Source organism: Neodiprion fabricii, chromosome 2, assembly GCF_021155785.1.
Source record: "Neodiprion fabricii isolate iyNeoFabr1 chromosome 2, iyNeoFabr1.1, whole genome shotgun sequence".
Lineage (NCBI taxonomy): Eukaryota > Metazoa > Arthropoda > Insecta > Hymenoptera > Diprionidae > Neodiprion > Neodiprion fabricii.
Window position 1 is genome coordinate 26,871,956 of NC_060240.1, and position 23,939 is coordinate 26,895,894.

The window sequence follows — 23,939 nt, forward strand, 5'->3', positions numbered from 1 at the left end:
TTATTGCACTGTCCTCCTCTTCTCTTTCTTGTTCTGTTTTATTTTTGTTCGTTTTCATTCCTTTTTCATTGCCCGAAATTATACGAACCTCGAAATATGTGATTAAATATCGTAAATCTTCAACGGTCAGGATAAAAAAACGATGAAAATACAGGATATTATTTTTTTGGTTTTTTTTTGCGTACAAGCTCAACAGATATGAAAGAATTTTACCCCTGATTTATGTAATTGATTTGAATTTGATAAAATAAATTATTGAAAACAGACGTTGATTGCATACCGAGGAAATATGTGTATTTTAATTATTCGGACAATAAATCTGGGTATCGAATGAAAGAGAGGAAGAAATGAAAATTGGTACCTTTCCTGGAGCAAGCTTATAAATTGTTTAAAAATCAATAGGGCCGGTGTTCTCCACATATATGTATACCTGTACAATGGGCATGTACTGTATAGGTGTGTATTCGTAGATACGTATGTGGTGTACACACGTCGTTGGTGAATTACGACTGCGAGGCGTTGGCTGGTTGCCATTTCTTTCTAACCCAAAGCATCGGGACAAATGGTGGGAATAAATTCGAAGTTTTAATATCAGAGTGGAGGTGAGATTATTGGATAATTTTTTACACAATCGGAGATCGGCATTCTGAACGCACAGTTCGAAAATCGCTTTCTTAGAATTTTCTACCGTTTGACGATGTTCTTTCACGTATGAAAAACGAATTTGTAGGTTACTCTTTCAATTGTGACCTGTTTGTTTGAAAAAGTAACTGTAATACTTGAGGAAGAGAAGAACCAAGACTCGAGCTGCGGGACTTGTCTCTCCGGAAGAGGAATGAAATTCAGAACTGTTTCGACTTATTTCATTAACTTGGTTGTAATCAGACTGAAACTGATTTAAATTAAGAGTTGAACTCAGGATCCATAATTTGTTAATTGAACCTTGCGGGAATGTCAAGTCGGAGCGAATTTATGACTGATTAGATAATGGTACAGGCTTGATTATTTGAAACACGTAAGTAAGTTTACAGTCCGAAACGTTGACGGATGTAATAGAATTGAAATAAATACGGAATTCGAATATTTTGATTGACAGTTTTTTCGAAGGATAACAGGAGGCGAGTTATTCGCGCGATGAATTAGCGTTGATAGTAAAGTTTATAGGCGTTTTGGCTAATCTCGCATTTAAACACACAGCTAACAAAGCCTCGCTTCGTTGCTCCAGCTAGCCTCGCCTGAGCAGATATACCGCTTCTGGATTCGCAGTGCTTGCGGCGTAATCCGCGAGTAGATTTTCGCGTCGTTTGTGCCGTGTGTATGCACTCTATATACGCGAGAACACGGACGTATAGGTGGATGCTGAAGTCTTTCCAAAGCCGCAAATTGTGTACCGGATTTAACTACACGGCGTTGCAGGTACGCGACTCGAACTTCACTGTCAAAAGCTCGAAAGTTCATTTTATAAGCTGATCCGTTTAAAAACGGCTGCGACACGAGTAGACGGACGCTTGTTTATCCGGATTAAAGGCCGTCCCGGGTCAAGTTCCGCCCGGTTTTCATTGTTTCGCTTTTTATCGCTGCCATGTTCGAATCGGTTTTTTACTAGAAAAATAATCCAAATTGATGTACTCACCCGATTGCTGTGTGCACGGTATCCTAGCAGCCTCGACCAGGTCCTCGTGGCTGCCCGGTGGGGCCTCCAGCATCGCGGTGCTGCCCGACGACGACCTCACGCAGAGCAGGCTCAACGCTGAAACATGACATTTTTCACTAAAATATGTTACTCGGCTTTTCTCAGACGTTTCCAGTCGCGTATCAGTGTCAAACATCTTCCAAGGTTTCGACTTCTTCGTCAGAAACTGATCGGATATATTTCCGGATTCACGGTGAGCGTTGTTCCACCTCGCGATTTTGAAACCGCATAAATTTTAACTCCGTTGACAAAAAATTCTGAAAAAATTCACGCATACGTGATACAACGGCAAAAAATCAGTCCGTAAATTTTTTCCCAAGATTTCGGTCGCGGTACAAAGTAATCGCCTTGAAAGACTTTGGTTTGTCGCCATTTTGGAATACCGACCGCAGCGAAAGGCAATTCTGATAAATTCACGATACTCGGTTGAAATTTTGTTCGAATGAGGCTGAAAATTTTTTTAAATATTGATTAGACAAAACCAAGTTCCTCCGGACAGTGAATTTTGCGATAAGCTTCGAGGGTGCGAATCACCCGTGTGATTCTAATTTCCGAAATTCTTCTCTGATCAATTATTCGTAGCGGGGAATTGAGGGATGCATTATTGAAATAGGATCTCGCAAATCCGTACTTACATGGAAAGGGTTTTGGGCGGGGCGAAGTGCTGGAGGATAAATCCCTTTATAGAGTCTACGGCAGCACATGAGGCTGCAGGAAAGCGGCGAAAGCCATAGATTTTAGCAGGATGCCTGACTAACGATAAGGATTCAACTTTCGGTCTGCTCTCCAGGATCCGCTTCGGGGTTAATCGATCGAGACGATCCCTAACGGGAGCCATCGTAGCATCTCACACCAGTGAGGAAATTAACGAATTTCTCGAATATTCACCCCTCGGATTTACGTACCTTGTACACCCGAGATTACCGCACAGTATGTGGCTCTCGTGTATGCCCGGCTGATTCCGTACCCAAATCAACCAATTATTCTCCGGAGGGAAACAATCGTTGGTGCCTATTATTGTTACCGCAGTTTCGTCGTGAGTCAGCGAGCGATCGATGCGGATATAATTGGGAAAAAATTGCCGATGAATTCAGATCGAGGAAATGACGCTGACCGACTTTTTCTACTTATTGTTCGACAGAGAGTAATTTTCGATGCTGAATTTGTATTTTTTCGACGAGCCTTTCTCACGATTCGAGAAATTATTCTACATGTGAAAACACGACTCTCGGATTAAACACGTTGAACGAGCGTCATTTTCGAGATGAATTATGCGACGTCTCTTCCGTCCGTTCCGCAAGCTTACGGGGACGCAGAAATTAATGACGATGAGAAGTGAATCGGGATTAAAGGCCGCGAGTCCGAGATGCTCGCGACGGAATTGCCGCGCGAGTCACGAGGAATTCTTGGTAAATCTAATAAAAATAACAACAATAACCGGCAACAATACGTTTTTTTCTTCCAACGATTTATGCTCGTCTTGTGGCAAGACTGTGGATGTAATACCGCCGGCTTACCCGCCGGTGTGCTTTTGTACGACTATAAATATTTCACGCAGCAGGCAGGATGCGCGTACACTCAGACTGCTGTAATTATCCTTTGACGACAGCGTACAGTGCGGAACTCGAGGAATTTTGATTACGCTATGCCGTAAGTATACGGTTAGATGGTCCACGCTTTATACGGTACACGGCGAGCAAACACGTTTTCACCGTAATTAATTACCCCAAGTTACGTCATTGCATTGTACGTAGATGATCAGGGTGTCCAGTCCTCCTTCGCAATAATCCTACGGAGTCCTGGAAGTGACCCTCAAATTTATCGTTACTTCGACACTAGTCCTTGATACTTATATCATTTCTATCCATGATTTTCAAACTTTATTAAGGACGAATTAAAATACCAGAAATCTTGTAAGAAATTTCCAGTAGGGGTGGGCGAATCATTCGAAACGACGAATAATTTGAGTCTTCGAATAACTCGACTTGGCTGAATAAATCAAACTTTTTGCATAATTCGAGTCTTCGAACGATCCGAATTCTTCAGGTAATTCAAATTTTTCGAATAACTTGGCTCACAGTTCAACTGTTTACCGATTTCATTGTCTAGTTACGAAATCGTTATTAAATTACCTGTGCTATTTTCGTGTTCAGTGTAAAATAACGTTCAGTGATTTTTGAGGTCCGTAAATCGTCGAATAACCAAACAATTCGAATCATTCTCGCTATTATGATTAGTCGAATCATTTGAGCTATTCGAATTATTCGGGCTATTCGAATTATTCGAGCTATTCCGAATGTTCGATTCTAATTTTGAATAGAATTTGACTATCCGATTCGTAATAACCGCTTTTTCACAACTTTTGAATGCACGCGTCTTGACAAATTGCATATTTCCGTTTGATTCTTCTTTAACTACTCAATTGTTGAGAAAAATTTCATCGCAAACATCAGACTATTTTACATGCAGTCGTAAGAAAGTTACGAGTAGAATACGTTGGTGTAAAAATTTAAACCGCAGCCACGATCGACTGAATCGTGAAAAGACCGTTAATGCTAATTATTATGGGTCGCATTTTGCAGAATGTATTACTAGCGAGAAAATATGAAAGGAACGAGAAAATTTCACCATTGAAAGAAAATCCTTGATATGGTTACACGTGTTGATAAGATTTCCGAAAATAAAACAAAAAAACCTCGAAAAGGCATATTTCAGGGCGATTTTTCCGAAAAACCAGTCGAAATAAAATTCTAATTCACAGTTTAAGATAATAACAGATGAAAAATCGAATATCCGTACTGATTGTGTCAAAAAATTGTTATTGCACACTTTCAACGATTACAATCACTATCCGCTCGTCGAAACTTCTCTAATATTTTTATTCCATTTCATTGCTCATTCCGAAGGAAAGTGTCGCGAATAATCGAGCTTTGAATATTGAAAAAGTGGCAAAATATTGCACCTCGATTCTACGCTCTTTCGTTCGTTGTTCGTTTCGGTTCTTTTTTGATGTATGAAAAAATTGTCAACCATGAAAAAAAAAAAAAAACACGAGATCCCTCTGTTGTGTCCAATTTTAAATAATCACGCGGAGCGAATAAAGGACGCAGGGGAGGCCAGACACATATCTCTGTAATCGAAGCGACAGTTGAGCGCAGGTGACTTTCACGGGGAATTGGATAACCGGAAGCTTTTATCTCTGACTGACGGGGAGGGGGGGGAACGGTAATCCGTCATTTTTCGATCCGATCGTTTGGGTTTTATTTCACCCTCCTCCATTCGTTCCTTCTCTTCGTTTTCGCTCTTTGACGAGAAGAGAGAAGAAAAAGTAAAGAAGAAAAAAAATCAGACAAGCGTAGAAGAGCGGCTGGGTAATGCGGTGTGTCTGATTTTCTATGTAGGGGTTGAAGTTATCCACGATTCCAACGACTTTGTATCATCAGGGCAGATCGCGTCACTCTCTACCGCCCTTGATTGTCTCCGCTCGGGCGAAAGATCTTCAAATCTTCTCCGATATATACATGCCTGTCTACCGGAATGGCTTTCAAAATCCACAAATCGATTACTGCTTAAGGGACTGACTTACTCACCCCGCATCTTTCAAACCGAACCAAAAGGCACTCGAGAAGTCCTCGAATCAACTTCAATAATATGACCTACGAGATTTCAACTCCAGGTGAGCGAGAATTTTTATCGCAAGATATGTTTGAAAACTTTGAGGGGTTCAAGTCGCTTCGTGATTTCATATTTTTCGAATCATTCGCCGTTTTTTTTTTTTACCCAAAAGGTAACCGGTTACGGGGTGAGGGTAGAAATGTAGATAAATCGCAAAATAGAAGCTCTTCAAGTGAAGAGATTAGGACGATGTTACAACGGTCTGTAAAATTATCAACTGTGTGACAATCGTTTATTATCTTTTTTAAAGGAGTGATAAAAATCGTAATTCGCTCACGATTGGGAAAACCAAAGTATGCATTGATGATAATTTCAAGTTCAATCACGATTTCACAATTTTCACACATTTTGACCATTCTTTACATATTCTGACTTTGTACACTTTGAACTTTTCTGCATTATCGACATTTACGTTCTGATTGCTGTACATTTCGAACGTCTGTATTTTAGCCCCTCTCTTCTGTCGAAAAATCTTCGTTACGCTCATTTTAAATTCTGATTCAAAAGTTCTGATTTCGATTGACTGCAACAATTTACGAAGAAATATAAATTTTCTACTTATATATTTACCGCGCACGACGTTCCGCCAAATCCATTTACGGAGAATAAAAATCTTTGAGAATACAAAAATTGGTAAAACATTGATTTCCGCGTCATTATGATACGTAAATATTGTGCCCGTTATTTATACTAATTGAGAATCCTATGTTTCGATCTTCGTAACTCTGATCTTTTCCTTTCGAACATTTTCACTCGCACATTTTTCCACTCAATATTTTGGCCTGAGTTTTGTTACTCGAGGGTTTTTGCGATCGCAGATCACGAATGTGAAGTCAGAATTTAATTATCACTAAATCCAAGATGCCAGATCCAACATGGCGGACGTAAAATCGTAAAAGCTAGAAAAATTTGATGATTCTGGCCGAAACTTGTTACACGAGGGTTTTTGGAGCCGCTGATCGCAAATCTGAAGGCAGAATTAACAATAAACGGTGACAATAATACGTAAATTTTTGAGGTAGGACACTGAGCATCCCTCTGTGACTGAAAGAGTTGATAAAAAGTCTTTCCAACCAAGGTGAAATTAATCAGATTTACTTTATTTCCCCCGAGGCGAGAATTTGCCGCTGCGAAAAGTTTCATTCCGAGGATTTCGGATCAGGATTGACCCGGCGGAGGTTCGCTTATCTATCTCGGCCGTTCGGGCACGTGCATGTAGCAGACCGTTTCGGATTTTAACAAAGTGCCCGGTATAAATGAGTAACTTAATTTGAATGGGCGGGAGGGTCGCTGCCGGAACTCGCGTCCATTCTCATCCGAATACTGCAGGACCAAAACTCGCTCCTGAAGCTCGGAGAGAGAAGGGTTGGTACTTTAATCACCCCCTCCAATTTAAATGCGATCTATGGGGGGCGTAATTTTCTTTACATCTACCGACCAGCGTTAGCTTGCATTTCCTTACGTTAATCCGGGCAGATGATAACGCATCTGCAGGTTTTACCCGCGATAATCGTAGGACGTGCAATGGATCGGATGAATGTTTGACGATTTTATTAAGAGATACTGTCGTTTCCGGGAAATATGAGAAACTCTTTCGAAATATGAAAATAAAAGATACTGGAATTATAAACAAAAGCTTGAATATCTATACTCCATTCCAAATTGCTGGAAAATCATTGAAAAACTTGTAAATCTAATCGGTTTTACTCTTCGTTTGCTCGTGTCATTCAAAGTACTATTGTTTAAAGGTCGCATTCAGCAGTCAATTCGATATTGTCATCTGATGATCACAATCGATATCAGTGGAATTTTGTAAAATCGAGTACTAAGTGATAAAAAAAAAGGTGTTTCAATAATTTTCCAAATAAAATAAGCCATCGTGAAAGGAAATCAATCTTATATACCAAATTTCCCGTCATTTTAAAGCGATTAAAAATGAATTAACATCGATGTGTATAAAATTTTTAAACAGTGCATGAAACGTCTAGTACATTGAACAGTTAAATTTTTCCGAACGGTTTGAAATTTCATGAGATCATTTATGCTTGTTAAATTAATCTGAAATCCGTTGAAATAATTCGAAATCAAAGTATAATCTATTAAATTATTCACTTTGTTCGAATCTTTTGAAATTCTTCGATAATCATTAAAATCTTGTCCAAGTTCTTAGAAATTTGATAAAAAAAAATTTGCTTTTTAAGACATCGTAGAAAGCGATGATAAAAAATCTTTAAAAATATTTTTCTGCGAATCTCACGGCACGTTTTCGAATATCAAAAAAAAAAAAAATTCAAAATCCTTTACGTTAGCTCCAGTAATTGCTGGATAAAATGTTTCAACACCCGTATTGAAGTCTCGTATAAATTGTGATAAAAAAAGAGAAGGAGAAAAAAAAATATATCCACAAGTTGGCACCTTTTCAATTGGGTCGAAGATCAACTGTTTTGCGTTAGTGGGAAAAAGCGGTTATCAAACTCACCCCGCTTCAGTTCCCGCCACGTGATCGTGATTTCGTTGCCACCCCTCGAACGGCGTTGGATCTTCGGCGTGAGTGACCTGGCTTGAGAATAACGCCGGCTATTTGGAAAGCCTGAAACGTAAAATGAGATGTGAATTCGTTAATTTTAACGGTGCGCAATAATGCTGCGTATAATACCTGAAAAGGAAATTCGACGATATTCGCATCTCGTTAAATATTAAAAATACACCCCCCTCACCCCGCGGCTCTTTCGGTATCACTCGCCGAAAAAAAAATACGCGGACTCCAGCCGATCCCATTATACCCATCCTGACGCCTGACCAGCCTGCGTAAGCGATCAGGCGGAGGCATTTTTGTACGCAGGGTGTATAAAAATTGCACGATTCAAGTAGGGATGGCCGGGGGTGCCATAACCCTGGAAATATAGAACTATACGGTGTAGCCGTAGCGTGCTTATTCTTCCCTTTTCTCTTCGTTCATTTTCCTTTTCTTTATCTTTTTTTTTTCTCCTTTTTTTTTCATTTCCTCAGATTGTACTTTCTCACATAAAACAGAATTTCATCCCCCTAAACAACTCTGTACAAAGTTATTGCCGTATAGATAGCCGTGCGTCGTAATTTGCAGCAAATTGGAGACAGTTTGAGTATAAAAGTGTGACGATCTTCGATTTAAGGAGGTTCGTATCTCTGAAAATCGATACTTTTTTTATATTATTACCGGATGGACTCGCTTTGAGTCTACGTCAAATTGTTATATTCGTGATGTGTGAAGTGCTATTTAAAAAAGTAAAAATCCGAAATACCGGAAGGCTTAGATATCGATGATTTGAAAAATTGCTAATAACCTAGTTAATTTCTTCGAAGTCATTCTAACACGGATTATATTATTCAGTTGATTAATTTTTACGAATCTGAAGTAAGGATTTTTTTATTTTTATTATTCTGGCATTGTTGAATATTAAATGGAAATGTTAAACAGACTGGCGAAAGAAAAGAAAATCTATTTCAGTAACGTTGTAGACGATAGTTGTTAGTTTTGTAAAAAAATGAGCAATCGTGGATTGAAATCTAACGAATCCATCAGATTTACAACACTTTTCATGTGATTTAACATCAAGCATCGATATCTCTGAGCTCTTTCCCATAATTCCAGTATTCCTTAAACTTTGTATTCATTACGAGTTCTTCCCAATAGAATGATTCAAATCTGTGTAATGAGCGAAATCTCCGAGCACGTGTACAATTTCCGTACCTACATCAAAGACTCCCGAGTAAATAACAAATACACGTACAACATACTTCGTAGGGTAAATATATGCGGAATAAAATGAAATAGAAATCAGGGTGGCTCGGCAGGTTTCTTCGTTACTTTGTCCGCGTGTTTGAGCTCTGCGGAATAAGCTGTAAATTAACTCCGGGATATCTCGAAGTGTGAGTAACGTCGCCGGGCGAAGAAATATTATGCGTAGGTATTCTCAGGCTTACGGCGAGAGCAAAGGGACGTTACGGGGGGTGGGAAACGGCGTGAGAAACAGGAAATCAATATTCATATCGGTCCCGGTGCCCGTTATCACGCGAAACCCGGGAGTGTCTCTCCTTCTATGTACGCAATATCGCGGAAGGTTGTTTTTGACGCATTGTTAAAACAGCCCGCACACACACAAATATATATACATATATATATATATATATATATATATATGTATATATACATAAAAATAAATAACCGTCCGCCTTCGGCGTCGGGGATGACAAATCTAGTGGAATGAATAAACCAGAGGGGGTGATGGTGGTAAACCTCTGCCTGCATCCTCCGCGTTCGGGAAAAATCACTTGAAACACATCCGCTGATAGACGGTGGATTTTGTTGCCACTCAAAATCCTCCCCTCGTGCCTAACTATCACTCATCTAGAGCCGTGCATTATTTACACATGTATTAAAGATCAAAAAAAAAAAAAAAAAAGAAGAGGAGAAAGGGGACAGCTTACACGTTCGCCATACTCTCGCTGCTAACCCGTAAACACCCATGGATTAGGTACGTGGCTTATGGAATTTCAAATTGAAACATCGGCAAGCTCTGGGAAACAGCTGATGAAAACAATTTTCATTCGATTGTTTGTACGTAAATTGTTTGAACGTTTCCAGCCGGTGGGGTGACGGTGGAATTACTCGAGAATTGAAATTTCCAACGAATTGTAAAATCGTTTGTTTTGCAGGAATTCGTGACTTGAGATACGTTAGAGAATAGAGATGCGATGGTAACGAAAAAAGACCTCCTTCAAATGTGAAAATACCCAATCGGTTGACTGGAATTTTTCAATCAACTCTATTGTTTGTTGTTCTCGTATTTTTACTCGTCGTCTGGTTAGAAAAGCCTTGAAACGAAAAAACGATAATAACCGAATAAAAGTTTTCCAACTTCGGCTTGTATCTGTAGGCCGTATTTGATTAAAACAGTCATTTCACGTGACTGAAAACGGATTCAATAAAAAATAAAAAATGAAAGAACAGCGCAATTTTCAACCAACAGAGCGCAATCATAATAACGTCATTACGCCAAAAGCATGTTATTCATCCAATCCCCATGAATTCGCAACTCATTATATGGGTACATAAATTCCGTACAAATCGCCTGAGGCAGATATTTTCATGGAACTCGTTAGTGAATCACAAAAATACGGTACGCAGGTACATGAAATTGTTATCAGTTTAAAATTTCGACAAACCGACGATTTATTAAAAAAAAAATGTAGAAGAATTAATAAAAATTCATCGTCGCTAAGCATAATCAAATCTAAGCGATATGTAGAGAATTTATTTAGCTATTTTTTTCTACTTCCTTTGTGCCAATTCAACAATTTTAAAATTGTTTAAATTCAACTCGATTCGATTAACTAATATCGTATTATATTTCCACAATTATTTGTTTGAAATTTACTGTTATCATTATACACACCAACGATGCATCCTTAATCACTGAATATAATAATTTTTAACATGCCAATAAGTATAGATGTTACAAAAGCTGTGTCGGGATTATTTTATTCTGTTATACCATTATTGAAAAAGCTTCGTTTCAATACCGATTATCACTAAGAAGTTCAAATTCGAGACTCTGGTGAACGGTGAAACATCAAAAAAAAAGATCAATTAATTTTTGGTCCTGGATTTTTAACGCGACGTAATTTTTGCACGAAATCCGGTCAACCGGGAAAAAGGATGAAAATAAAAATTGAGGAATCGATTATTTTCGTGATCATCACTGATATGGCCAAAGATAATTTTCCGTTTTAATTCGGTACACTTTTTGCTTACAGTGAGAAATACCGGTCTATCCATCCAACTGTCTAAACTTTACGAAGCACCTCGACCACACTCGTGCAGTGCACTGTATCTGCGCACATGTGTGTATTGAGATGTATACAAGTTACGTTTATATACCTATACAGGTGAAACGGATACGTTATATACGGCCGACTGGGACTCGGTGCCAATATCCGTTGGAATTAAAATGGATGGAATGTTCGTATTCCGTGAGGAATAAAACGTCCTACGTGGATACAGTCACGGATGAATATACGTATATACACGTATGTACGTTACAGATAAATTTACGCGCGCAATTGCGTAGTTCGGTGTAGAGAATTAAAGACAAGACAGGTAGAAATTTTTCTTTTTCTCTCCACCGACTCTTCGACGCCCTTTAATTTAGCATCTCTCTCTCTCTCTCTCTCTCTTCTCCCATCCCACACTACAATTTTCTTTAATAAATTAAACTCTTCGTCCCTACTCGCTCGATCTGCAGGAAAAGCGGGACATGTGATATTTCACCAAGCTTCATTCGGGATGATAAATCGCGAATACTAATCCCGCTCTCTTCGCACACGTACGCGAAGCGAAACAAGAGGATACGGAAATAGGAAACGGGGACAGGAAACTCATAATATTTCACACAGATCTGCATGGTGGAAAAGTTGAATCGAAATTCTCAAATTTGAAACGAAAAATCGAACATGCAACGAAACAAGACATGTTTTTTTTTTTTTTTCGTTTTTTCATCTCGCGTTGGTGGATTTTTTTGGAATTTTACCTATCACATAGCCGACGACGCGGCTATGCGAGAATACCGATTCTCACCCTGCACGGACAACGATTCCGAGTTATTTATGATTGAACGCAAATTCGCGTGGTTATATCGTGCGGTCGTGCCGGGGATATTGCAGTGAAAATCTATATTGCATACACACATACAGATGTATATATATATATGGTATACATATATACAGCGTACACAAGTCGTACGGAAATGAGGTGATATACAGAAGTGCGAGAACGGGTTTGACTGGCCTTCCGCTGCAGGAGAGATCTGCAGCCCACTTTAATACCCCATCGGAGATAGATGACATGCACGCCGCGCTTGTCGTGGGAAAAAAAATTTCTTCCGTCGCGCTGTGGAAAATTGAAAAATTTTACTAATATATGGCGGAAAAGCGCGGAGAGGAGCGTGGGTGAGCCGATACAGCGTTTGTGTGATAGTTTTAAAGGGGGTGGGGGGTGTGAACAGAGGGATGCATGCCAACGTGCAGCGACGACGACACGGACGGCTATGGCCGTGAACTATGCCCAGGCTTTGCCGACCCGATACGATCGTCATTCTCAAAGCGAAACGCACGAGGGTGTGAATTTTTTTTTAATCAAACTACACATCGATAAGCGCGTCACGTACGTACACTGAGGGACTAAAGTATTCGTACGGTGGATAAATTTGAATAAAATAAGGTATAAGTGTTTTGAATGAAAATTGTTTACCCAAAGGTGTACTGTTTTTTTTTTTTTTTTTTTATTTTATTTTATTTATCTTTTTTCCACGACTGGACAATAACGTGAACAAACATACAGATTCGATCCTGTGGCGATATTTTCGTCCCTCACCTCCTGGGTGGTTCAGAAAACAGAAAAAAAAAATTCTATTCGTCGAAAGAGGATCAAAAGTTTTTTTTATTTAAGTATAAAAATACGTCTGTTAAAATTTGAACTCTTCATATTAACATTTAAAGGTTGCTCATCGGACTTTTCTATTTTCCGTTAGAATAATACGTGGGAAAAATGGTTTTTGATCCTTCTGATTTTTATAACTGACTAACGATGCGTCGTGCAGGAAATTCGCAGATATATTCTTGCGGGGATTTGAACGCTCTATAAAAAAGGTCCGTTGTCATTTTGTGATAAATCTACTATTTCGAAAGTTATTTAAGGTCTTTTATTGACCTTTGACCTCAAATAACTTGAAAAATAGAGCGTATCGGGTGTTGCTGATGTTGCCGCATGCCTCACACAAGGATATAAAAACACCTCACGCCTCTGTACGGATAGGTATGGAAATTTCATCGCATTTCATCAATTGCAAAGAAGAATGGAAAAAATGAAATAAAATAATAATGATAAAATGAGAGTGAAAGAGAAAAGAATTAACACTTTCACACCCCGCTGCAGCGTATACATCCAATTCACACGCGATATTTATCCGCTGTGATGAAATTCGAGTTTGAAATGAAATATTTTTACTTTCAATAATTTATTTCTGTACAGAAACAACGAAAATACTGCATACAAACATGTTTCAGTTCAACAATTGTGTCAATATTTGTTCCAACTAATTGTCTAAGTAGTGTTATTGTTTTTTTTCCGCGTAAAATTGGAAAACGCGTGTTTTTCAAAAATCTATTAAACCTTCCAACTGCTTTGGCTGGTAAAAAAAGAGACAACGAAATTGACTCGCAATCAATTCATCAAGCAAGCGATTTTCACCCCGTCCAAATAAAGAGGAAGACTCATTTTCAACCAAGAAAAATAGAAAGCTATAATCCCGTCTCCCTTCCCTGCCGTTCTCTACATCTCTGTTAAAATATTCACGTGAAAAATAGGAAGACTGCACACCGTTGACGCGTTGTACTAACATTAACTACGGGGGAGAAATTTGGACAGGTAATCACGATGTACGTTCAGAAACCGGGCAACGTATATTTCAACCTTTTAAATTCGCTACAGCACGAGACTGTAAAAGTCTCTCATTCTGTCTAACAACACGGCGAGGGTGCTAGATTTATTTAGTGTTGACAAAGTGGAACGGGAGCACCGGTAAGTTGCTGGATAATGGAGACTCGGCTCACTCACGTACGTAAATAGGCGATTCTTGTCAAATACGTAGAATTTTACGCGGTATAATCAACTTCTTTGCCCACCCAACGCACCGATGGACTGAATTATCGATGAATATAGTTTCGGACGAAATAAGGTTTTGAAAATGTGTCGAACCTCGATTAATCGCGACAATTTTTAACACTCGTCGCATTGTTCACTCGGTTGGAATTCCCATTATCACTGACTTCGTTTGCACATTTTGTTGACCTCTCGATTATACCGCGAAACCGAAAAAACCCAAGGTATTGCAAGATTTGGTAAGAGAATTTATCGTCGAGGTGAGTTATCTCGTTTTCATACAATATTTTATGGGTTTCCGTGACGTCTATGAAAATATTCCCAACCCCCGCCAGTCATCGTTCCCCATGGGGTCTGAATATCAATAACAGGTGAAATTATCAAGCCCCCATGGAATTCCCCATTAGATTTCTTGAAACCCGATAAAAAATCTCAGAACCCCATGGAATTCCCCATAAAATTTTTTGAAAACCCATAAAAAATCCAAAACCCCTGCAGTGATCCGATAGAAATGCTGGTTAACGATTCCAAAAATCCTAAACGATAACCCAAAACCCTGTGGAATTCTGATCTCTCCAAAAATTCCCATCTACCGTGGCTATGAAACGAGGAAACGTCCCTCTAACGTTATTATAATTTTGTCTTGCAATCTTAAAGCAAGGCTCGATCAAAAGTGTGAGAGGATCGATCCCGGGAATCATTACGAGCAATCATTATCCTGAAATTGCTTTTCCATCCTGCAAGTGCGACGAGTTTTAAAAGTACGTATTATCTACAGAGCAGTTTCCCGTCTCGCAAGGGGTTGCGAGTCTCGTTCCATCCTTGTTGGCTACACGAGCTGACAACAAAAGAGCACGAGGTGGCGATGCTCCGGTAAAATGATATTGGAAAATTTTTCATGTTTTTCCTTTATCTCAAAAACACGTTTCTCGGCTCAGACTTTTCCGGCCTAAGACGCGAAGCATGAATAAAGAAGGACGCAATAACGCAGCCTGAAAATGAACGGAAAAGTACGTACGAAGAAATAGGAAAAAAATTTTACGCAATAAAAGGGCGCGCGATAAACCGCGCTAACAAAGTTGCCAATTCAGGCTCCGCTCACTTATTCCCCTCGTTCCCTCGCAATATATACATACATGTATATTGTATATGTATATAAATAAGTATGTACCGACTGGCTAGCAAAGGTCAGGCACAAGCTGAAAGGTAGGTGCGTCTCTTAGTACGAGTACACTTGGGGTCAATGAATCTGAGACGATTCATTTTTCACACTAGACGGTTACGTTGGCAACACCGAGAAACCTACAGCGCCACAGTCGGCCGAGCGCGAAACAAACTCAATCTCAATAAACGTAACGTAACCCGTGACCGTCGAATCTAACCTTAAAATTGACGTGTCAATCTGAAAAGTCATTATCCCCGCTGTGTTATAAGCTGTGTCCGTGTTGCCAACGTAACCGTTTAGTGTAAAAAATGAGCCGTCTCAGATTCATTGACCCCAAGTGTACGTACATCCGAGAGTCAAGTCTCTCCGGCCAACTTGATTTGTAGATGTCGCGTAGCGCGCGGTAGCCGCACGTGCTGCAGAATTGACGAAGCCAATTTGTCTCCGGCACCTGTTAAGGTACGTACCTGTTATATCTCGGAGGCTTGGAGGCTAACTGATAGTCACGGGGAAAGCCGAGGAGTAGCGAGTCTCGAGTTGCGAGTTTCTAGTTGCGAGAGTGTTGCGAGTAGGCCGCACTCGGAGCAAGATGAGAATGATTAATGAGACCGGAAGGTGATACAGGAGGCCGCCAAATTCGCAGGTTAAACCGTATATAACGCCGTAAATAACTACATTCACGCACGTGTGAGCCGCGCGACGCTGACAACGCTCTCTATACGTATACCTACGGATCCTGGATTTTGTTCCCTCGGTCAATTTAACCGACAATATACCCGCCTGCAGGGGCGTCACCCCGCCGTGTTTGAAACGCGTCAAAAACAGCTCATCCCCGACGCCTCGTTTCGGCGTACAACGATTACTGTTTTGGCGCGGGGTGAGGGGGAGGAGGGGGTGGGGGAAGGGAGGCTGTTACGCCACCCGAAATCCATAAAGTGAATCCGCCCATCCGGCCAAATTCCATAAAAGTAGCTTACGTCCTATGGCTATAAAGTAAAACCGTGCTAGGATCAAGTTGTTTCGCTTGATGGGACCATATTTTGGAGGGCGCGGTTTTGCCGGAATTTCAGAATCGTCAGTGTCCGACCTTTCGGGTATATCTCAATTCTCGTTCGAGGTGAGAGTATTTTCCCTCTCTTTCTCTCTCTCTCTCTCTCTCTCTCTCCACACGCACTCGTAACTCCGGGCTGTTTTTCCGTTGAGAATTTCTTCCAAACTTAGAACACTCCAAGTGGTATGAATGTATTTTAATTTGAATATATACAGAAAAGGCGTGCAATAATAATCAGAAATCTGATACCCTAATTTCGTACAATATATCAAATATATGTCAGGTCGAACCAAGAAATTACAGATATTACTGGCCTCGACACCGAAATCTATAAATTATCAATATCTACAGAATCAATTAAATGTTCTCGAAGCTGATAAATTTTTCATCGCTGGGAGAAAAGCATTGGTCGAATAGTAAAAAACAAGTTGCCCACGGTAAAAATGAGATCGTGAAATAATTGCAGCGTGTAATTTTAGAAATTGAATTGAAAAAGTGATCATTTAATAATTTGGTTTCGATGTTAAATGCTGAGAAAAAATCCTCGCCTCTCTCTCTCTCTCTCTCTCTCTCTCTCTCTCTCTCTCTGGTACTTGACTTTTCATGTTCAAAGCTCGAGTATGATTTTTTTTCCGTCCGCTGGCCCCCGAACATCTCGACACTTTGAACGTGGAAAATTAGCCGGGAGTCTGCTGCTTTTTTTGAGCAAAAACTCGACATGACGAACGTGTGGGGGCAAGAGGCGAAGGCGCGGGGGAAATTAGCGCCGGACGAGCGCAGAGGCGGGATCGGATCAAAGGAATGATTGTTATTAACGGTCCAGCAGCGCCAAGGGAGGATCTAATTCGAGGCAGCCATCTCCGTCTTTCGACGCCTCGCTTCCTCGCCCCCGACGACTGCTTATCATTAGCATCTACACTCGCGCCTGACGAGCCATCATCATATCCGACCAGCCATGGGGCGATCTTTGCACTGGAGATAAGCTTTCCTCCTGAAACTCACCGGCCCCCTTTCGCCAGTCTGCCTCCGAGATCAAGACAGACTCTCCGCGATGCAGATGAAACCGTTTGGACGCTGATTTTCTATTGTGAACGCCTCGTTGTTAACAACGTCTGTAAAATAACGTTGTTCCACTATTTTTTCAAACGATAAATACTTAGATTTTAAACGATTTTACTGAAACATAGCTCATTTTGTTCCATAACGAATTCCGTACAAATTTGTACGACAAACAATTGGCGAAGCGTTCGGATTCATGCAATCGTAATTATTTCCAGAGTTTAAACTTGCGATTCAACGGGAAATACTTTAGTTACTGTTAATCACAATTTAACTTAGACGGTATATGGATAATTCATTCACGGATAAAATCAATTATTCTTCGTTAAAAGCAGACGAACGATACGAATTGTTTTGGTGAAAAATCATGTAATAATGAGATTAAGTGTTCATAGTTTAACTTCAGTGTTTTCACATTTTCTCCTCCGAACTCTTACAGTTGAATTTAACCAGATCAGCTTCAATGACACTGTTCAAAGCTCTGTTTCATCACGTTTTTGTTTCAAAACTGTACATCCTTAAGGGTCAATGAGAACCACAATCTGAATCAAAAGTCAGGCGAAGAAGCAAAAAAATAGTTCGAAAGATTAAGAGCTATGTTATCAGGGTCGATATTTTATTTAGATTATAAATTATACGGTGATTACGAATGGCACGATATCTCTGAAACATGACTGACAATTAAATGCAGAATCTGCAGAGAAAATTCAACCAACATAAGCTAACAATAAGACATCAACAATTCAAGAGAAAGTATTCCAATTATATACGTTTGAAGTAATTAAGTTTCAGTGTTTTTTTATCCAATGGTAATGTTTTTGAGCTCAGTTTGCTCCATGAACAAATCCCCGCAATTTGTTTATAAAACATTCAGCAAATCTTACATTACAGCCTAGTTATAACGCGCAAATTCAGTTGTTGACCAACATTTGTTGCACCGCATTAACAGAAACCCACTTTTATCCGCTCTGGAAAAAACTGTTTATAAAATTCTTTGCAGGCGAGAATAAATTGAAAAAAAAACATGAAAAACGGATCAAAACGACCAGAGTTGAAGCATTTTTAACGCAATAATTATAAGCCCTCTTTTTAAATTCATTTCCATCACATAGCAGGGATAATGTTTCATTCGTGTTTATCATCACCGGCGCAAATAACATTTCTAAAAAATATTCAACCACATATCTCTCATTTCCTAACTTTCTTATCGGACCAATTCAACTTTCATAGTTCTGTCCGTACTTGTGCGACGCGATGGATCGAAACGAGAAGCCGGAATTCCCGGTTTTAAGAACGAGGAAAAACCAACGAACTCGGAAATGATCGTGAGCAGGTGAAAAAGGGAGAATGTAAAATTTATGAGAGGGATCAACTTGACGCACTCCGCGTTCTCGTATCTTCAATCTCTCGATAAGATCTGGCGCGGTTGCCCGCCCCCAACTTGTACGTCTAAGGGGTAAAGTTACCATTGTTTTTCCGAACCGTACACCCTTCGCACTGAATGTAATTCTATCTCTTTGAAAAGTTATCGAATCGGGGAAGCTGATATCGTGTAATAAACGAGCGTGAATGATATCGATCTGCGAGGGATCCTTGATATATTGAATAATTAATTTTACACCCCGACGAAGAAGATTTCTTGCGGTGTTTTTTTTTTTCTTTCTTTTGTTTTTTTTTTTTTTTTCTTCTTGTCTCTCTCATTTTCTTCTCTTTTTTGATCTCAGATTGGAACCTCGTTGAACCTGATAAATTCGTAACTTCATAACTTTGACGTAACTTTCTAATTGATGAGCTCTTCATTTTTATTTTATTCCCATCTCCTTGCGAATTACTGGAAAGTAATTAAGACGGCAACGGGAGACTTTAAATTTTTGAATCAGAGTATACCAGGACTACTGGACCAAACCGACCTATTTACGACTCTCACCATCGACTATTCATTTTATTTTTAATTATGGTGTAGAGTGTACAAAAAAAAACATCTTTCACCGGGTTTGACTTTTACTGCAAGCCTGTGTTGCCAAAAAATTTTTAACTCGGCGAATGATGATTTTTTTCTACACTCCACGCCATACGTAAAAATAAATAAAATTTTTGAAAACTGTTTAGAATCGAACGTGCAACCGATCCTTTAAAATATCCATCCAATTTCTGAAACGTAAAACTGCTACTATAATTCCTCGGAATAAGGGTTTACTGTCGGGTGGATATAAGAATGCGCAAATAACTATACGACCACCGTGGATTGACATAGTACAGGGTTTATGAGAGGAAATGAAAACGGATGCAATACAGATTCCAGACTCGTTGTTTACGGTGGAAAAGGAAGGATGTTCAGATTACGAGCTCCGCCGTTGGCCCGTTGACCCGAAGCCCCAGATAAGGAAGACGTAAATATCATGATTACCTATTTTCCCACAACCCGAGTCCCCGAGTCATTGTCAGATGAGAAATCGTTCGATCGGCGCGATACCGCCGCATTTTTCAGGGCGGTATACGAAAATGCGACAGAGGAAAAAGTTGACGGGACGAAATCCCCGAGAGTCAAATTAGCGACAGTTAAAAACGTAGAAAGACCATGGATACGAAAAGTCGTCTCGTAGAAAAATAAAAATTAAGAACGCTAAAATGTATAAACAAATTTATATAGAAATGTATAATATTTTTAAGAATCGGCAAGATTACGAAGGGCAAAATATTGAGTTGCGAGGATACCGGAGAGTCAAAAGTTGACTTTTTGATGTCGGACTCGTGCCTTTTTCGATGATTTACCAATCCGGAATTATCAATAACGACTGACCAAATAATACAAGGTTGAAATCCCGAAACCCAATGAGACAGAATCGACAAAATACCGAAAGGTTGCCAGACGTGAGATTCTTTTCAGCATCACCATTTGCAGTTTATAGGCGGCGTTACGCTTAACGTTCCTTTGCCTTCTTTTTTTCTTTGATGACATAGACGACTGTCTAACACAATGACATAATTTTTATAAAACTAGCGTCGAGTTGACAAGTTTTACAAATTCCAAATTCTCAGGATATTCGGCATTTCGTCCTTTTGGGATTCTGGTCCTTCTGCGTTCTGCGGATTGAGATTTGGCACCTTCTGATCTTCGATTTCGGACAAATAATTTTTTTCGTTTCTTGGCTGTTCGAAGTATCAGTCTTTCTCAATTTTGATTCTTCGGAACTTTCATTTTCCCATATCTTCACATTCTGTGCTTCATTCATGCGGAATTTCTACTTTTCGGCAAAAATAATCTTACGGACGAAAGATTGTTCGGTCAAACGAACTTTCAAACAAACAGTTATTCTACGTGGTGACTTATCGAAAAACACAATTTCGGTACACTGATAATTACTTATTTTTGCACCCTTCGATCCATACGCACAAATTTCCGTACGAGTCGAAGCGATCGGTTTCTTAAGTTTCAAAAAGTTGTCACGATATATTCCACAGCAAATCTTACACTTGCTTGACGTGAAAATTGTATTCCTAGTCGATTCCTTATTTTCCACACCACGAACAAGTGAAAGAAAAAAATGACCAGCACCCGTTACGCAATGTCGTTAAACAGAAATGTATCACAAAATTAACAATTACCCGCACGTTGCTCCGGCTCTTCTTTCCAAACTCATCAATATCACCAAGCGATCAAATCCACAGCGCACCCCGTTCGATTCTTCGATTATCAATCAATGCCGGACGAATAGCCAAGGGGCGGGAGGGGGGGGGAAAAAAATTGCAGGAAATATTTCGCCAGTGGGTTGCGGAAGTATATCGACAGATAGGAAATGTTGGCGAACCCGTCGCTACGGGGTTTCCACCCCTCCTCAACGTTGAACGCGTACGGAATAATTCGAGGCCACAAACTAGCCGGGTCGCCTCGTTCAAGATGGGTAGAGACGGAGCAACACGGCGAAACGGGGATGCCTGTTACAGGCCACGGAGGCCCAGTTATATTATCTGGATCGTAATTATTTCTGTTGTCTTCTCCCGTTTCCTCGCTGCTGCGGGGCAGCTGTAAATCGGACGATCTATAATCCCGAGACACCCATATAACCCCATACAGGCGGCGTATAAAACCGGAGCAATGGCGGTTGTGGCCTGCAGTGATTTATACCCTCCATCACGCGGGGGTCACTCAAAAACTGCTTCGACCGATCCTTGCCATTCGCACCGCGTGGCTATCCTCGTTTATTTCAACTTCTCGCGCACGAAAGTCGTTCCGAAATGAGGTGGGTCGCTTTTTATTTTCATTCTCTATAATTTTTCAACTTCGATTCCGACTCTTCTTTCTACCTTATTCGCGGAGAGAAATTTTTAGTTCCGGTTACCGCTCAGTTATTGACTATTTTCATTTTTTACAACAATCGAAAAATATAGTTCTAGGTAGAAAGTGAAAATTAGTTCTCTAGTATCCGTTACTGTTCTTTCTCATTACGATCACTGTTGCTAGATTTTCTTGCAGCTGCTGCGAAAATTTAACGCTCGTGCAACGATAAATTGACGCTAAAACCTCATTTAACTAAAAAAGTAGAGTAAACCTCGGAAACTGATTTTGCGTTGCAGTTACCAAAAAAGGATCGACGATAGCGCAAAATGGTTACGCGTACCTCGTTTTTCCTAATTCCAAGAATATTCAAATAGTTTTTTTAACGATACCGGTTTTAGTGAATTTTTCTCATTGTTCCCATGTCAGCATCCAGTTTTTGGATTTCTTTGGTAATTTAGTTCACTCTTGCAAATTATCGCCGTTTTGTAACACAACATTTTTTTTTCCTATTTATTCTTCGCATTTTCGTTCGACTTTGATTCTTCTTACTCTTTAAATATGATCGCATATCTTTTATCTTTTCGACTTTCGTTTTATCTCAAGTGTACAACAATTGGGATTGGGATACTTTTATATGAAGAGAAGAAATCTTCTGAATATCTGTTTTTTTTTTTTCTTCTTTAGACCGGTACATCCATGTAACAGTAATTAATTGCCAATTAGCAGACTTCAATCTTCTCATACTTTATAGGTATTTTTACTAATTGAGAGAATTTACGAGTTCCGAGAAAACAAACAGTGACAGACTCATTTAAACAAAAGAATTGGGTGTTTTTTTACGGGTTCGAGACATTTATACTTATCCTCGGAATTAAAAACTCATAATATCGTCCGATTACTTTCTTTTTCAAGTACGTTTTTCGTAGTTTCATCGAATCTCAGCACGTTCTTAATTTACAATCGAGGTAGTCTAGTTCGGACATTCCAGCATTTTAGTTATGTACTGAAAAACCACGTAGCAAAATAAAATATTCACCCAGTTTCTTCAAAAACGTACAAACAGTTTCGAAGTTATCGTGTGAAAAATGTTGAATACAATTCCAGATCACTGTTTGAGTTTGAAAGTTAAGCCTTAAAAAAGCTATGCCTCCCGTATTTCAGTCGTAGAATCATTGGTTGTTTGCGAACGTTCGGAAATCATTTAAAACATCGTCAACGCGATTTTCGTAAAACATCTTAGTAATTTTTCAAAAAAAAAAAAAAAAACAAATTCAACAATGGTTTTCCGATCGAATAGATCGATCGAGAATAACGTCTTTCATTACAACATGTAAAACGCGCGAGGCTGCAGCGATATTCTCGGACAATGGACACGGAGGGATGAAAACGAGAGTGGAAAAAGAAGCCTTCGGGGACACGCGAAGGAGAAGAATACGTCGTCTCAGCAGGTTCGCAGGATTTGCGAGAGCCAGTTTATCGGTGAACTAGAGAGCCTGGTTAAAAGCGCTTTCGGATAAAGCCCTTTGAAGCACCGAGTAGGTAAAATGCTTTCGGATGAGAGAAAGTTTTCGCATCGGCGACGCCCCTCGGCCTTCTTCCTGGCCTTCGGTATGCCTCCAGAAGTGGAGAAGATCCAAAATTCACCAGACACAGCTGCAAGCCTACACCTCGACTTTCTATAACTATATACATTTCTATACACCGGCGTCTATCCCCGAACTCTTCCACGAGTTGAGCTTTTAATTACTCATGCCTGTCAGCCGTTGCGCCTCCAGCCCCAAATTATCCTGCGAGAATTTTCTTCGCGGATAAAAATTATTCACCCGGTTTCTTGCTTTTTGCTTTTCCCTTTTCTTACTTCTTTATACTTCATTATTCTCCTTCCAGATGGCTATACCAACTCGATGTTGCTTACTTTGCTTATTAAATCCGATTCATCAACTGAGCCTGGTTCGGACTGTTCAAATATTACGTCACGCTCTCTGGGGGCTAGTGTTGGGGGGGGGGGGGAATACCCTCGTAGTGTCACGTCACGTTTTTTTCACATGCATTTATTTGTTTTTTGAACGGACAGTTAACGTTAGTCGTCGTATTGTTAACAAATTTTGAATTGTACGAAGGAGAGGAGGAAGAGCGAGAACAAAGTAGATCACATCGTGTTGAGAGGGGGGTAAAAAATTCCGTGACGATGGGGAGGGGGTCTAAGATGACGGAAAATAGGGTGACATGATATTTGAATGGCCCCCTTCACGATTTTCTTTGTTACTAAATCCAACTTTTTTCAACCCTCTCTCACAAGATTCTTTAAAACTGCGCAAT

At 39.8% G+C, this 23,939-nt stretch overlaps 1 protein-coding gene across 2 annotated transcripts in view; it reads right to left on the minus strand.

The window, feature by feature from the left end:
* LOC124175331 overlaps window positions 1–23,939 on the minus strand; it is a 101,801-nt gene that overhangs the window by 11,130 nt on the left and 66,732 nt on the right. For both annotated transcript variants that reach the window (XM_046555449.1, XM_046555448.1), the window contains 2 exons: window positions 7,848–7,958; window positions 1,634–1,750 (listed from right to left, as the gene is read on the minus strand). In XM_046555449.1, coding sequence (XP_046411405.1) covers window positions 1,634–1,706 — 73 coding nt within the window. In that variant the 5' untranslated portion in view covers window positions 1,707–1,750; window positions 7,848–7,958. The remainder of the gene's footprint in view (window positions 1–1,633; window positions 1,751–7,847; window positions 7,959–23,939) is intronic.